This window comes from Hylaeus volcanicus, chromosome 2 (assembly GCF_026283585.1).
Source record: "Hylaeus volcanicus isolate JK05 chromosome 2, UHH_iyHylVolc1.0_haploid, whole genome shotgun sequence".
Taxonomy (NCBI): Eukaryota; Metazoa; Arthropoda; class Insecta; order Hymenoptera; family Colletidae; genus Hylaeus; species Hylaeus volcanicus.
Window position 1 is genome coordinate 21,416,835 of NC_071977.1, and position 17,813 is coordinate 21,434,647.

General features: G+C 37.5%; 1 protein-coding gene across 2 annotated transcripts in view; it reads left to right on the forward strand.

Moving 5' to 3' along the window:
- The window catches only part of LOC128872970 (dipeptidase 1-like), a 263,664-nt gene that overhangs the window by 232,295 nt on the left and 13,556 nt on the right, over positions 1–17,813 (forward strand). For both annotated transcript variants that reach the window (XM_054116192.1, XM_054116191.1), the window contains exons 2-3: positions 13,406–13,735; positions 17,043–17,175. In XM_054116192.1, coding sequence (XP_053972167.1) covers positions 13,406–13,735; positions 17,043–17,175 — 463 coding nt within the window. The remainder of the gene's footprint in view (positions 1–13,405; positions 13,736–17,042; positions 17,176–17,813) is intronic.

Here is a 17,813-nt window from a genome sequence, read left to right on the forward strand (position 1 = left end):
TTTCTTGCTGGAAGATTTATAAATATATCATAACCTGGGAATTACGTACATTTTCTTGTAGTATCCACAGAAATATCTAATGTTTTATTTGAGTGGTCATTTACATGGAGGATTTTCTTTAGGATTAATTACCGTCTTAGTTTTAAAAGAAGTATCTACAATGTAACAAAAATGTGTCGTTTATAATTTTAATAGATTGCAGCTATTATTATCCAGCGTAAAAGATACACAAAACAAGCCCCCAGGTTTATTATGACAATGCTACTTAATTTTCTTTTCCTGGACAATGATAACAATAACTGGTCTTTGCAATTTTTATATTGATTATCATTAGACTGCGGATATTTATGCATTTATAGGGAATTTGAATGTGCAAGAAACTACAAAATGCACACAGTATGCAAGAATATAAAAAATATTGAGAGTAGAGTTCATATTATAATATTTTCAGAGTAAAATAAATTCCTATTTAGGTTCAATTTTTGTAGATACGTTTGTCAAGATTTTATTTTGCATAAAGCTCCGCAGTCTAATTATCATAAATGATTCACCTGTATACCACTATTTCTTTACAATTAATTTTCTTGCTAATTCCTTACCTAGAAATCGTTTTGTATTTTTAATTAATCCTCATTGACTACCCAAAATTGAACCACTCTGAACCATTCATCTCAGGGTCGTTTCTATTCTCACGAATCCAACCAGCGTTCGATGCTTGCATAATCGCAGAAAAATTCGCGGGTGGGGCGATATAAAATCGTCGCTTTTCAGGAACGCACAGAATCATCGTTTCGTCCGTTTGACCCTGTCTCTACCTGCTCTGGCTCGTCCCCGGAGAAATTTCCATGAAATACTGTAACCAGTCACGTAACGTGAATTGCGACCGGAGGAATTTCCAATTCGCTTCCCTTATGCCCGAGCATTTGCCCTTAGATTTCCACTTACTTGCATCCACTTTATCGGGCGAGGCCGCGAGTCAGTGAAGACGCGAGTCAGTAATTTGAAAATATCAGAAGGGAACCGCACGAAACTCGGACGAATATAACGAACCTATAACGCGAAGCCGCAATAACTTCCGCTTACGTAATATCCGCGTAACTGCCCTATCGACGTTTTTACATAATCTTGCAGAGTAATGTGGGAGGGTTCTTTCTTTCTTGATTGCAATACAAAATTCCCCACAGAATATTTAAAGAATATGATATTATATTATATTATAGTGCATTAGTTTCATTTCTTCATTTATCAGACTATGCAGACTATTTCATATTTTAAAAAATGTTGAGAAGGCATTTTACGTGTATTTTATTAACAATTGATTTTTGAACCCGGTTTTGAGCTTCACGCTTCCGGGAAAAATAATAAGACAAATCTTATAATTCTGTTGATACGGTGGAGTTATTAAAATTTATAAAACAGGGAGGAATTTCCAACTAAAGTACTGAGGAAGTCTTTTAATAGGAATGTGATACGTGAAAATTTTAATAAAGGCAATGGTAGTCCTTGATACTTTTTCCTAAAGCATTACTATACTTACTCTGATATTTTTAGCATCTAGCTCGAATCTAAATAAAATAAAGTATAGGAGGTAATACATTACAGATATTTAAATAGGGTAAAAAAAAGTCGTCTATTTCTTCAAACATCATAAAAGATGGTAAAGTAGCCTCCAGATTAGACTTAATGTTAGTATTCATTTAGTGTCAATTACCTCGGCGTGTATACAATGTGTATAACAAAATTTACAGACTTCGCGTACACGCAAGAGTTAGAGAGATTGAAAATTTAATTAATTAAACTAACTGATCGCGAACCGCCACCTACTGTACCATACTTAATGATTTTCCGCGACAGGACATTCTTTTTATTATCAGAAAACTCATTCATTGCTTCGTGACGCACTAAGACCCAATTGTAACGGAACATTTTTTTATTACTACAGTAAAATCTTATACGCACAAATTTTTATAACGATAAATGCACAGAAACCATCCCCACTACAGACCACTAATACCAGCTACGGCTCCTTGATGTTGTCCCTGTTAATCTAAATCTAATTTCACTTTACACTTTACACTTTTGCACTTCTCACTTGTGAACTTTACACTTTACACTTTACACTTTGCACTTTTTATATCTAAAGATCTTACTACAAGTTCGCAGCCATTAGCTCTCGATATTATTCGCGACGAAGGATTATTCGTCACGAATAATAGCGATTACCAGGTCTCACCACGTGGAGGTTGCTGCGACTGGAGACCCGGAGATAGAAGGAATCAAACTTCCTTCGATCTCCCTCTACATATAGTATACATACGTAGATGCATACTCCACATAGAGTTGACGAGCTTAATACTAAGTACGAAACCGTGGAAATCAAAGAAAACAAAGTCCCTTTGATTTCCAAAGTCCAAGTCTGGCTCTGCCAAATAATTATTTCAACTAAGAGGAGTGAAGCTAAATCGCGACACGACGCGACCATGAAACTGGACTTACAGAGTCAGTCCCGTTTCCTCTGGTGGGTCTGATTCGAGAGAAAGACGATCAACGTCTCCGCCAGTACTCTACTCCCTGCATACCTGCTGCCGAGGGCCCAGGTCCCAACCTGACAGTGTACGACGTAGGTAGCACCGCGTCGGGGTGCCCTGCCCTGGCGACACCAGCTATGTCTGACGGTCGTAGAGTCCCGAAACGGAGTTCTACTCTCTGCACAACGTCAGGAGTCCAGGACACGACTTGCATCCGTCTGACGACTCTTTTGAGCTGCGCTGCGCCGGGAGCCTGGACTTCGCCTGACGCGTACAGAGAGTAGAAGATTCCTCGGAGGCGTCGATTGACCCTCTCTCAAATCAGACCCACTAGAGGACGGCAACCGATCTCGGCCAGTCACATAGTTGATCACTACACTTATCACATCAAGCAGTAGTGACCGAAGTGGAGCACGATGTTACGAGCCCAATATGGACTTACGAACAAACAAAACAAGTTGATTAATAATTATTTGGCAGAGGAGACACTCGTACACGCAACCTTAAAACTAACCAAACCAAACTAAGATACTAAGGGAAACTACAAATAGGAGGGACGCGAGACGCGGACGCGCGATCGCGAGATCCATATCGAACGAAGGATCAACGACGAATGAGCTCTCGCCCCTCGCATACCTGCTTGGGCGCGGTCGTGCGTCGCAGCTTGTTTGTGCCTCTCGAACTAGAGAAGGGGAAGGGCGAACAACAACCGCCTGACACGTCGTGACATGTCGATTCGAAGGCTCGTTGGATCTATCCACAAAAGAATTTACGAAACATTAATACCACAGCATAATCATATTCCCCATCATTCTTTAAATAATAAGTATTGTTAATAATTAATTTAACTATTGTCAGAAATTAATATTTAGTTGGTGCAATCAAAAGATCTTAAAATATTGACAAATTTCTCACGATTAATATCCCGAATGAATAGTTATTCTGAACCGTAATTGTTATTAATATTTAATCGAACACTGAATGATACTGTATGTATCATAAATGTTTAATTATGTCGAATTAAGTTGTAATTGTTCCAATCAGTAGATATTAAAATATAGGAAAATACATGTATCTCACGACAAGCTGTGTAACGGGACATATTTATTCTGTTACTACCCATCCATTGCATCGCCTCGCAGCATTTTTCACCATAAAACGTGACATGAATTTCGGGTGTTCGAGAACAACAAGATTTTCAATCTTAATAAAAAATTATTATTTCGAAAAGGGTCTAGAGGGAGGTCGAGAATTGAATATAACCAAACGTAGCATTCGTCAGTAAACCCGAAGACGGATTATCTCAACTCCTATTCGACGTATCCAAAAATAACAAAATTATTACGTCAGAGGACCCACAGATGGGAAACGTAAATATTCCAAAAGTTCAGGACTATCCTCGACGATCTATCCATGGAATGCGACAAAATTGTCGAAAGTCCTTTCCGTCGCGAGCGACGTCAAACGGTAAGTGTTTCAAGAGAGATAGGGGTTTACTTCCCGCAGTAGTTGAAAATTTTTCAACGCGTAGATCCGAAGCCATTGTGCCCCGTACTTCGAAACGCGACGTTCTGGAATGGGGGTTGGAAAGAGCAGCCGGCGGTAAACTACTCTTTTTTTGCGTCCGAAGTTCAAGCGTAACAACGTGGCCTCACGGAAAGATGCGAAGTCGCTTAAAAATAGGATTGCTTTTCAGAGAATTTTTTTACACCAGTCGCGCAATTTCGAACATTACGAGGCCATTTCGTAACGAAGCACTTAGCTCCAACCCCATTCTTCCTCGATGGCACTCAATGCCCGCAAAGGGAGGCGTAAAAATTACAATCCGACGCCTCCTCTCTGCGCGAACGACTCTTTCGGATTCTTTTCAAGCCTGGGCGCCATTAAAACGCGCGTCGAATACGGTGTATTGCAAAAAAAAACGAGACCGTTTATCGCGCAACAAACTTTGCGTTTCTACGAACAATACAAGCGTTATCTGCGAGATTATTGTCCGATCTTCGCACAGAAATTTTTCCTGCCGTAGGAAACTCGACCACTGGTCGTGATGGCTTCTCAAACTTTTGTGTCTTCTTCGTGAAGGAATAGTAATTTAGAGAAAGAATATTTTCGTATGTATTATTATTCCTATAATATTCTTTCCATGTCTTTTTTCTCGATCATGCTTAAAGTAAATTAAATAATTATCTAAATTCTATATTGTATACCATTATTGTGATTATTGATACAATAACTTGGTGGAAAAATAAAATGTATAAGCTAAATCAAAATTTGTATTCTTTCATTAGCGTTAAAAATGTAAAAAGTGTAATGTACTGGCCTAAGACTTTTGCATAGTACTATATAGCGCAAGTAAAATATTAAAAAACGCGATTATGAAACACGAAATGCACGCTGCCTTTCGACATTAATAAGAAACACACAGGCGTATCAGATACGAGTCGAAGATGATTCTTTGCTCGGTGCTCTGTCCCGCGAACGTCCAATCGAGGCTTTCCACGATCCGCGGGATTGCCTCGTCAATTATTAAAGGAACAATACTGAGTTGCAGGAATGGGATCGGAATATTCTATAAACGTGATCGGTGACCCGTAAGCTTTCCCTCGTGAATATATACACTTCCAATCGCGTTCACCAGGTGAACTTCACCTCGAGGTGGCTCGGAAATTCGCGAAAGAGAATCCTTAATACCTCGGAGAACGACGAAGATGTTATTTCCAGACAGCTAGCAATTTCACCCCGATAATTCGATATTTCCTGGCCGCCATTAAAACGCCGATTAAGCGCTCCGGGCGCGAGATAAACGATATTTAAACTCGATACTGGACGTCGCAAAGTTTACGAGCCACCCTCAAGTAGGGCTGAACTATCGGGACGGAATCGTGTCAAAGTGAGAACGTATTGCTTCTGGTTCGGTTAAAAAGTCGGATTCAATTTCTGCAAGTCGATCGCTTCTTGCGCGGCCGCCACGATAGAAAGGAGAGAGGAGAGGATTGCTGTTGCGCAAATTGATTGCCTCTTTTTCCATTAAAGTCTTGACATTCTTCGCTTTGCGTATCTGGATCGTTTCGTTAGCGATTTCGATGGTATGTCGTCCGTTTTAAACCAATATCTTCGCGAAAAAAGAGGTTTGAGAAGCATCCTGGGATATTGCGTAATACTGACTCATTTATTAAATTTAAATTCAGTTTTGTGCATTATTTCATACGTGAGTTTACGTTGGATTTTATATTTGTATATTTAAATATGAATTATTGTGATATGCAATTTTATAGAAAATTTTATACATGATTTCATATATGATTTATACATTATACATTTACGTTATACATTTATACATTATTTTATGCGCAATTTAATATTATACATAATTGTACATATGATTTACTGTGGTATTCAGTTTTGTCTGCCATTTTACACATGATTCTATATAAAATCTGATACACAATTTTATATACACTTTCATATTATAAATGATCCAATAGATTATTTTGTGTATGATTTAAAGATGATTGTCTATATAATTTTACACACGATTCTATACATCGCTTTATGTACAGTTTAATACATGATTTCATAAAAGAGAATGTTATATCCAGAACACAGTACATGGAAATTGAATCAAAATGAAATTCTTAATATTCCACGAGACTTTCGTATCCATAAAATTGAAAACGATTCAAGTTCCTCAAATATTAATTTCTCAAATAAAAGGTTTTCGGACTTGATATTTATTTGGAAAATATCAATGACAAAAATCGGAAAGAAAAGTATTTATTGCGCGAAGCAGTGAACTCTGAAAATAGTGGCTAGAAAACAGAGCCCTTTTCTCGAGTTCTCTAATATTTCCCTCTGGTACTGACTTTTCGCGAAATCCGGCACAAATACATGCGCACACGCGTTCCTATAAAACCAAGTTAATCCTCTTAAAAACGATCTACCCCTTTTCCCTTAAACCTATGTCCGAGACCATTTAAGAAATTGCACGATACTGCGTCCGTGTGAGAGATCGTGAAATTTTGTAGCTGGTCTAAAGCACAGATTTAGGACAAAATGAAATCTAAGTATGCTGTTCCTTAGCCGAATTTATGTGAGCCCTTGTTTAAATTTAAAAGAACCTATGTAGCTTTATAAGAATGTATGCTCAGGGGCTGCTTGCAAAGGATCGGGCGATATTATGAAACCGAGAAAGAGAAGGAGCTAAGGTGAGAGCGTGGGCGTGCAACAGAAATGCTTAGAACCTTGATTAATAATTTATCTTCTAATATTTTTAAATGGACTAATGATTTTCTTCCCTAACGATCTATACTAGTTTAATAAAGGCAAATGTTTATTCTATAAAAAATCGTATTTATGTGAATGGAAAAAATTTGATATACATATTATATTTTATTATTTTAATAGTTATTAGGAATACTACTTTCTTCATTTATTCATGTTTCAAATAGGATTGAAAAGGAAGCCATATTTTTCTATATTATTATATAAATGTAGATTCTGAATAATTAAAATAGAGGTCATTTTTTGTTCTACAAAATAATTTGCTTTTTTTTAGCGAGACTTTGAGAAATACTGATTTATTTTTTTCATATTTCAATATCTGACATTCAATAACACCCCTATTTTTGCCACATTTCAAACTAGTTTCAAAAAGAAGCCTAACTTTTCTCTAAAATTGTGTGTACTATTTTAGTTTGCATCTCAGACTAGTTTCAAACAAAAAATTTCTTTTTAACAAAAAAAAAAAAACCTTTTCCGTCAGAGTGACGAAATTTACCATCGATGTCACCTTTGATACATAAATTATATAGCAAAGAGAAAGAGTATGAAGCAGATTCGCGTTTCAGCAGTTTGCGTGCCCCTCATTTAACCGTGGAATTTACGTTAGTTCAGAGTTGACCGTTACCAATGCTGTGAAGTCTGCGCCAGCGTTTTCAACATTTTCGACGGCTTACAGTTTGAAGACAAAGTCTACAAAATTTTCGTCGAAACTCGCCGTCGACCAACGATATTTTTCACGAAACCTCTGCCGGGGGAAAATACGAACTGTCGTCAAACGCTAGTCGTGCTTGCACGCTTATGCGCAAAGTTTCAAGTAGGTTCGACATCGTACGTTACTGACGCGCGAGAAATATTAGAGGGAATCGAAGAAAACAAGCAATCGTTTGTTCCTTGACAAAACAAATATTCGAGTTTTCTTTGAACGCATAGAAATCAGGAAATTCGTGTTTATCAAGTTGTTTTTCCATGTTATTTTTGTGCCTGAGTCGTTAATTCTTGGAAATAATTATCATGCAAATATCATAAAAATGGTATGCAATTTTATTTAAATTTCGTATTGAAAAACATAGGCAATAAATTGATGTAACTATTTTATATGGAATTTGATGCTGCTTGGAATTTATTTAAAATATTCTTAGAAATGTTTGCAAACGACAAATATATATTTAAAAACCCAAGGAACATCGGTGTACATATGAAATTCCAAGAATCATCTTCTAAAAGGATACCCAGTCATAAATAAACATCTCAAACGTAGTTTTGCATAGCCAGACATCTTCATTGATGCATTAAAGGAGGAATCCACATTTAGAGGCCAGATATTAAATGTTCTTCATGATTTTTTTTTTTGCAAAGTCAAATATACTTAATTTTCTCTAAATTTTGGAAATATTTTAGGTATATCTTAAAGTACATTTGGTAATATTACCATTCATTTCACACAGATTACCACTAAACCTACCGACGTTCATTTGTAACTATTTCTACCGTGATAAAACAAGTGGCTAGGCTTAAGGAAACTTTTTTCAAATTAAACCCAACAATATTTTACGTGGGCCTAAATTGAATAATGCATGAAGCAATTGAATATAATTTATATATTGTGTATAAGAAATATATACTAAAATTTGAAAACGGTCATTTGACCGGTCGTCGTAGATTTAGTGTTGATATAATAATATGGTTTCCGCCCTCAATTTATGAAATACGTATCGCATACGTTTCCACGGTAGCGCGCGCCATAAATGCATGAAACAACCACTCTGTGAATCAGTCTTCTTTCTTTAGATGACGTACACTCCGCGATAACGTCGTTGCAAACCCTCCAAACGACAAACGTTGCCTGGAAAAGCGAAATATGTAAAAGCAAGCGTGTAAAACCGGCGGCTGATCAAAATTCCGAACGTACGCGACGGTTCTGCCGCGTGCACGCCGACATAAAGCGCGTTTCGAGAGTAAAACAAAAATACACCCCCGCGGCCTGATGTATATATCTCTCTCTGCGCCATGACGGGGCGGCGTTCTCACCCCCTTCAACCCACACCCTCTCGCGGATCTCGAAGCAGCTGTCCCGAACAGCGAAGTGATAAATTCGGCGGAACACATTAAATCCCGGCGTTTATTTCAAGTAACGATATAAGTGGGCCCCGAAGAAACGATCGAGATCTAAATTGCCATCGGTGAGAAATGGCCTTTGGCGACTTAGACCGTTTGTAGCTAAACCATCGGCGGTTTCGATACGTGCCACGGATCGACCAGAAGATCGACCAGATCCACCCTTTCCAGACCGATGAGTTTCCTCGAGCTCTTTCTATTTACTTAGTAGCGACCAACAGATACAGGGAAGTCTTTTAAGGTCTTCAAATTTTGTTAGGAATTTTAAGTAATTGGTTTATTTGTTTTATTATCCTTTCACGAGGGCCATCTAATCATGTTTTTAAATTTTATTATCATTTGAGCCGTTCATAAATTGATTAACTTTACCAGTCACACAAAAATTGTAATATTACTGATGATTATTTGTTTAAGGTCTTCAAATTTTGTTAGGAATTTTAAGTAATTGGTTTATTTGTTTTATTATCCTTTCATGAGGGCCATCTAATTATGTTTTTAAATTTTATTATCATTTGAGCCGTTCATAAATTGATTAACTTTACCAGTCACACAAAAATTGTAACATTACTGATGATTATTTGTTAGACTATTCTTTCTTATTAATCTTATGTGCTGTTAGGTAAAAGCTACATCTGTATTTATGCATTCTGCAATATTTGTCTGAATCTATATTATAAAGGGAATTTTAAAAAACAATGTACATTATTTTATTAAATTTCTCAACTTTTTGTTTTATCGATTTAATCGATTTGTGCAATGAACGGCTCAACTTTAAATAAATTTTGGTTCATTTATTTTACTCCTATTTATAATAATTTAAATCTTGACGTAAATTTGTTTGCAAAATGTAAACCGTTAAATTTCGAATATAATAGGCGGAATTAGGCTATTAAATTGGAGATATTCCACTTTGAATACATCGTATTTATTCTTGGTGCACTAGAAGAACTTTGTACTAGTAACAACGAATTATTATTACTAATTTCCCAAGACTGTCCCAATAAGTTCCGTTCCCAAATATCGTATGCCATCCAAAATACAATATCGAAATATTACGAGCGCACATAACGCACGAATTTCCATTTCACCAAAATCTACGAAACTAAATCAACCACTCAAAAGTAAATCCGTAACCACTATCTTTACAACCACCTAACTTAATAAAAGTATAAAAATCACCCTTTATATTTTATACACAATTTCCCCAAAGACGAAACGTATCGTTTTCTAAATTCCTACTGAAATCGATGCTCCGATACAAAGGCTTCGTATACAAAAGAGACGAAAATATTCCTTCAAAGCGCTGATCCTACTCAATCTTTATTTACACGTTGTTCTCGAGTGGAGATTTCCAGACGCTGGGAGCACGCGTTTCTTCGAGGTTTACCTTTTCAGGTAATTCGACAGATCGAAGGTTCGTTGTGCCCAAGGAAAACGGTCGAAAGCCCCACTGAAAGAATCCGTTAATGGACGTTCACGTGTGAAAGGTACGTCAGTGAGAGCACCACCCTTCCACGTACAAATTGCCGTTTGATTCGTCGATTTGATTCGACGGATTTTCCCCGGGGAAGGTTGCATTAGAGGAGAAGTTTGTCTTCTCGGAGCGAGTCCGACAGCTGATTTTCTATTTTAATCAACCTGTCCACCGATCAATCACATCCCTGGAACCGATCCGTCGGCCCTCTGACGAATTGCCATCGACCGTAATCTCATTCAACGAACTTGAACGCGAGTACGACAATGTAATTGAGGCAGCAGGACACGTGATGTGTGTATTTCGAATTTTTTTTATTATGATTGTTTCAGATACAGGCGAGAAGTTTCTTTGATTTTATTCAACAGAGTTTGCTTGTACGACAAATTATACTATAGGCAATGTACCCAATATACGAGAAACGTGGCTATGAGAACAATGTACGAGGTTCCATTCCGGCAGCCATACAGACGGTGAGCAAGGTTCGGTTAAGTATGAAAGAAATATAAACAAACAAAATCGAGAAACACACCGTTTGAGACAATGTTCTTACTCTACATACATACATACGTTTTCATTAAATAACACAGTCGATAACATTAAACCATTGATCACCTTTTAACAGATTTGAACTTTCTCTGATCTACGATTAGATGAATCTCGATTATACAAAATTCGATTTCGATCGAAATCGACGAGGCATTATCCCCTTGAGAATTCTTTAAAAACTCATTCTTCGTTTTTTTAAATATGGGTTTTCACTTTAGAGGAAAATTTTCTGTTCTTTTTTTGTAGGATTCCATGTGCAACAAAAAAAATTTTAAATTTAAAATATTCATTAATGAGAGAGCTACGAATTTTTGAAGATTAAGCACTTTTACGTATTTTTCCGACAAATAAATCTAAAAGATAGACTTTTTCGATAATTCTATAAAGAAATATTTTAAAACTTCTTTGCTTAAAAACACGCGGTTTCACGTTTTGATAATTGATGTCCAATCAAGAGTTATCAATTTTTCAAATTTTACAGGATACGTAATTGCACAGAAACTCGAATTTGGTAACAGATGGAACAAACTTGATTAGGCGAAAATTGTACAGTATAAAAACGTTTACAAAATTCCAAATACAATCTTAATGCAGCAGGTGATGAAAAGATCGATGATGGCGGAAATATTGAAAATCAATTTTTTTTTTTATTTTTTACTACCGTGTTATAGAATGTCACAAACCATTAAATTTTGTATTCAAAACTTTTTCAATACCTTGTACGCATTCAAACGGAGGGAGAATGTTTTACCCTCGAAACCCAATTTGGGCCAAAATGAAAAGGGGCGCTGTGACTAGGTCCCCGTGAACTTTACATCTGCAGAAATTCAAATTTTTTGACAATTGCCAAACTTCCCTTTTAAATGTATCCTCTAAGAAACGAATAATCAGAATTTCCTATTTCGGAGGGATTTTTTTACCCTCGAAACCGAATTTGGACCAAAATGGAAAGGGGCACTGTGACTAGGTCCCCGTGAACTTTACATCTGCAGAAATTCAAATTTTTCGGCGTTTGACAATCGCCGAACTTCCCTTTTAAATGTATCCTCTAAGAAACGACTGCGAGAAGGCGAAGATAATCAGAATGGAAATAAAATGATCCCATTTTCGTCGCTGGCTTTCGACACGCTTTGATCGGCTTCGCAGAACAACCGTTCCTGGAAAGGAATTCACTGCTCTCCTTTGACGGTGATCATAAACTATTCAGTAGCCATCCTCAGTTGCGATGTCAGTCGCCCGTACACCGGCGACATTTGCAACTCACAGGACGAAACAGTGAATTATTTCTGGACTGGAGCGTCAAAGCTTCGGCTGCTCGTCCGACTTCGTAGCTCCCTTTGGAACGGCATCAGCGGAGAATGCAGTCGACATCCAAGAATTAACGCGAAATGGATAATTGCGATACATGGAGCCTCTTCGTGTGTAATATCACGATGTCCGAGAAAGTATCTCGCGTTTCGAACCTCTAGTTTGTCAGTGAAGCTTGCAAATGTAATAAACGATGAGAACTGTTACGTTTATATTAAATCATTTATAACAGGAGTTGAAGTAATAATATTTACTCGCCATTTTGTTACGTTAAATTGCCAACCTTCTCAATTCTCGATTATAAGTTTAACTTTTTAACGACGACGTGCATACGAGATACGAGCCGTACGTTGCGTGATACTTAAGTAAAGACTTATGCAAAAGACTACAAGATCCTTAAATTCAGTGATGGGCAAAACCCTAGGCTTCGAATAAATCTGAAGTTTGCCGATGTGTTTGTCTCGTTTCTTCTGTTGAACATTTTCCAAAGAAGGAAACGAGAGAAACACATCGGCAAACTTCAGATTTATTCGAAGCCTAGGGTTTTGCCCATCACTGCTTAAATTTGAACAAAATTTGAGATGCTGGTCCATTCAGTGTCCGACTTCGCTGAATGGCCATGATAGTACACAAAGAACAATATCTTTTTCTTACTATAATCTTATAATGTAGCTTTCATTCATGAATCTAAAAATCTTATTACAAGTTCGCAGAGATTAGCTCGATATTACTCGCGACGGAAGATTGTTTGTCGTGAATAATATCGATTACCACGTCTCATCACGAGGGCTATACTGCGATTGGAGACCCGCGAGGGAGATAGAAGGAATCAGAGTTTCGTCGATCTCCCTTTACATAGATTACGCAATCGACGAGCTTAATACTAAGTACGAAACCATGGAAATCAAAGGAAAATAATATTCCCTTCGATTGCGATTGATTATTTTAACTATGAGGGGTGAAGCTAAATAGAGATCTCAGCACAAATGATCTCGATACAAATTCTTCCCTTGCACATAATTCTAACTCACCATTTGACGTCTAACAACTCTCCAAAAACATAATCCACCTCTATTTATCTTCATCGTTGCAAACGATATCGTTCATCGATAATTGTCGACTAACCGTGAACGATCGAACGATGTTACAGTGTGGCGGTCAGAGCGGTGTCTGGATAGCAAGCGTGATCATACTGTCAATTGGATGCTGGGTTGGCAAAGTTGGGCCACGACCAGTCGATGGCGAGACTGCACACCTGACGTCGCCGAGGGAAAGGTTGGAGACCGTGCGACAGGTTCTTTCCGAGGTGCCTTTGATCGACGGGCACAATGACCTACCCTGGAACATTAGAAACTTCGTCCACAACCAGCTGGCTGAGTTCGACTTCGACAAGGATCTACGACAGGTCGCGCCCTGGAGCAAGAGCGCGTGGAGTCAGACCGACCTGGTTAGACTTCGCCAGGGCATGGTTGGGGGTCAGGTACGTATCTCTTTACATTAATCCCTACACGCTTCATTATACCATTTCTAGGATGAACATTCCATTGTAATTTAGATTTTAACTAAATTTAATCAAGCAATCTTCAACATTTTCGACCCTCATTTTATGAGCACCAACGGTGTTCCAGCGACCTGAAACCTTTGGAAACGTACTGAACACGTACAATTGCATTAAATTACATTGTTTAACACAGTTTCAATCCTACACGCTTCATTATACCATTTCTAGGGTGAACATTCCATTGTAATTTAGATTTTAACTAAATTTAATCAAGCAATCTTCAACATTTTCGACCATCATTTTATGAATTGTATTTACAAGTAGATAAAATATATAAATTTTAGTAATTTAATCAAGAAATTAGAAAGTAAATAGAGGAATAGAGAGATTCAAAGATTAGCTTTGTAAATAAAAGTCTCGATAATCACGTACAATTAAGTAAATTTCCATGTCTATGTCTATAGTCATTTCTAAAATCCTTACTAGATAAAAACAAAAATGTTGTTAAAACCCCAATGAAATAACATCGATAGAATAATACCAATCAAGAATAAATCAGAAAAGACGGAGGAAACATTTTTACCAATTATGGAGCAAATTATTTCATCACAATTATTCATTTCATCTAATCTTAATGAACCGTACAAAATTCGACCAGTTATTTTTCGAGCACCCTATCTACGCGCATGCACACGTACACGCGCTTATTTATGCCCACGATCGCGTACTTACGTAACACGCTCGGTTTAAGGAAAATTAAAGTTGAGATATTTTCATGGCACGTTCGCGCATATTTCACACGAAAGTTGAGAAATTACGTGGAACGTAAGGTAAAGAGCAAAATAACAAAACTGCCGGGGCGAGACCCGCCACCCATGAAATTCACTTAGCTTTTTTATTTAGCCAAGTAGAAGGAACGGTGTAATTAATTTGGGACTTCTTTGCGGCGCCGCGCAATTTCTCGAAGCTAGCTCGGCTGCGAAGAGCCTTTCGAACCTTCCCCGCATGCCACGCGTGCAGATTAAATGCGAAACGAGAAAGGTGTTATCATAAAAAGCATAGAGGAACGGGCCCCTTACCGCGCACCCTTCAGTTTTAATCTACTGGAAATGCTCGATAACTTCATTAATCTTTCATATCGATTTCGCGGCGAGACTGTCTGTTCCGCTATCGTAAATTTCGTGCCACGTTCTACGCGCAAATATATTAGATTGTCCCAAAAGATTCTTTCGTTTTATTAATGAGTGATACGTACACAATATATTCTGTTTCATACTATATTATTGAATTGTGTTTGATCCATTTTGCTCCATTACTGATGTAACATCAGTATCTAAGAAACGAGGTTGTCTACTTATATAAACACTGCCACATAAAATAATTGAATGTAAGTCACGAAGGAAAGGTTTAGGACAACATAGTACTTACCATGGAATAATGGAAATTGGTATCAGAACTGGAAGTAGTTACAGTTGAAAACAATGAAAGAACGTTTTTGTTTGTGAAAACCTGATTGCAATCACAAATTAAACAAAATTATTATTATTATTCTTTTAATTTCATGATTTGCATTATTTTGTATTAAGGATTCTTCTTCGACATTAGTTTTGATATCCATAGAACCAGAAGGTGTTACAACAGTTACAATCAAAACATCATTAAATTCCCTCGTTAATCTGGCTTCCATTAATTTATTTTTACCATCATATCAATTCGGAATAAAAGGAACCGTGCCAACCCTTTTCTCTTTATGCATATTCCATAATTTTCATCATTTTATATCAGAGATCTATCTTCAACATTAGTTACTTTGGATTTCCAAAGAACCAGAAGGTGTTACAACAGTTACAATCGAAACATCATTAAATTTCCTCGGTAATCTGGTCTTCGTTAATTTATTATTACTATCATAACAATTGATAACGAAGAAACTGTGCCAACTCTTTTTTTCTCTCTAAATTATCCCGCTAATCTTCTTTCGAACTGTGCCGTGAACTAAAAAAAGTTAAGAACCACTGGTACAGCGATTTCTGCTTCACTTCTATGCACAACACGGCCCCCTTTTCTAAAGAAAGGAAACGTTTTCTGTGTCATCCCGACGCCGACGCCCCGTTATCTCTCCTAATATTACGAGCTCTTCGTGATACTCCGTTCGCTCGGGTTGGCCCTGAAATGGAACGAAGATCCGAAACGGGGCTTCGAGTAGCGAATATTGGATTGGCGAGGGAAGATCTCGAGTTTTGAAGTGCCGAGAGAGCTTCCCACGAAGTTCACGGAGTCGAGGCGAGCTATTGTTGTAAAGCGTAAACAAATTGGGGGCGCAAGCAATTTGAACGTGTTCTGGGCGGTTCTCTCTGCTTTGATCCTCGAGCAACCCTCGCGGAGGACCCGAGTTCTCCATCCTGGCACTACGATAACGACAACTTCGAAAAATCGAAGAACTTGGTTCTCGGAAAGTTGTACTTTCCATTTTTCAAAGTAATATCAGAGTTATAATAACGCAAGTGTGGCCCATAAAGTTTCCTCACAAATTGAAGAAATTTACATGTATTTCATGAATTCAAGAATCTATTTTTATGTGTAAGAAAAGAAGTGTCTTTTAGTATTTTTTTTTTTTTATCTATTTTCTGTTCTTTTATTATAAAGGTGTATTTCTGTTTCGTAACATAAAAAAGATCACTGATCTCTCAAACGTACAAAAGGACCACATCAACAAAAAAACTTTCCCTTGTATCACTTTTGTGTATTCTCACTTAAGATAAAGTTTCAAGCTCATCAACAGTTTCGATCTCAATCTGGACACCAAATTATTTACCAATGGAGACCCAAAGAAAGAAAAACTGGATCCTACGGAAATATCCGCGTGATATACTTGTTCCATACATGCCTTATTATTAGATTGCGGATGTTTATGCAAATTCATATCTTTATATACACAAATGAAGAACAGAATCTTAAATTAAAATATATATTGTATTTTATATATTTTATATATTTATGAATTTGTACACATTCTTGTATATTTTGATGTATTTATACTCGTCATAAATGCACACATATCTGCAATCCATTTATTATTAAATCGTCCTATAATTACCTGTTTTGAATTGTGTTTATAATTATTAAAAAAAAAACTATAACATGCTATAATGAATATAAAAAATAGATGCAAACGATAATCAACGATATGATTAAATATAATGGAAATAGAAGAACAATAAGAGGCACGAACTAATAGTATGATCCGTAATTAACCGACGACTAATCGCGAACACTTTGTTCACAGTTTTGGGCTGCCTACGTGCCGTGCGAGTCTCAGCATCTCAACGCGGTCCAGCTGACTTTGGAGCAGGTGGACCTCATTAAGAGGCTCATAGAGAAGTACTCGCAACACATGCAGTTTGCTGCATCTTCAAGGGGTGGGTATCTTTCACGATTATCCGAAACGAGCCGCTGCGCGCGGCGAGCGCGACACGGAAACGGTATTTTTATTCCCCTGTTTCTCTGCCGAGGGAACAGCGCAGCCGAAAAGCTCCCATTAAGCACGGGCTCGTAAATTCCGGGCTTGAAACGCAAAACTTTGCTCGCGCACCGCAACACGGTGGTCCCAGTTCGATAGCCGACCGTATCTCTTCCCGATTCAACGAAACAACGAGGCCGTAAATAAAATTTTCCTGGAGCTCCGTTACGATGAATTTCGTTCCAGTGCAACGTTTTGGGGCGATTAAAAGATAGCCGATCCTTGGACGAAACGGATCCCGACGATCCTATTACTGGAATAATAACAGAAACCATTCCCACACTTTACACTTGACGCTTTTTCACTTTGCACATTTCACTTTGCACTTCTCCACTTTGCACTTTTCCACTTTGCACTTGACACTTGACACTTTTTCACTTTGCACATTTCCACTTTGCACTTTTCCACTTCGCACTTGACACTTGATACTTGACACTTGACACTTGACACTTGACACTTGACACTTTTTCACTTTGCACTTGACACTTTGCACTTGACACTTGACACTTGACACTTGACACTTGACACTTGACACTT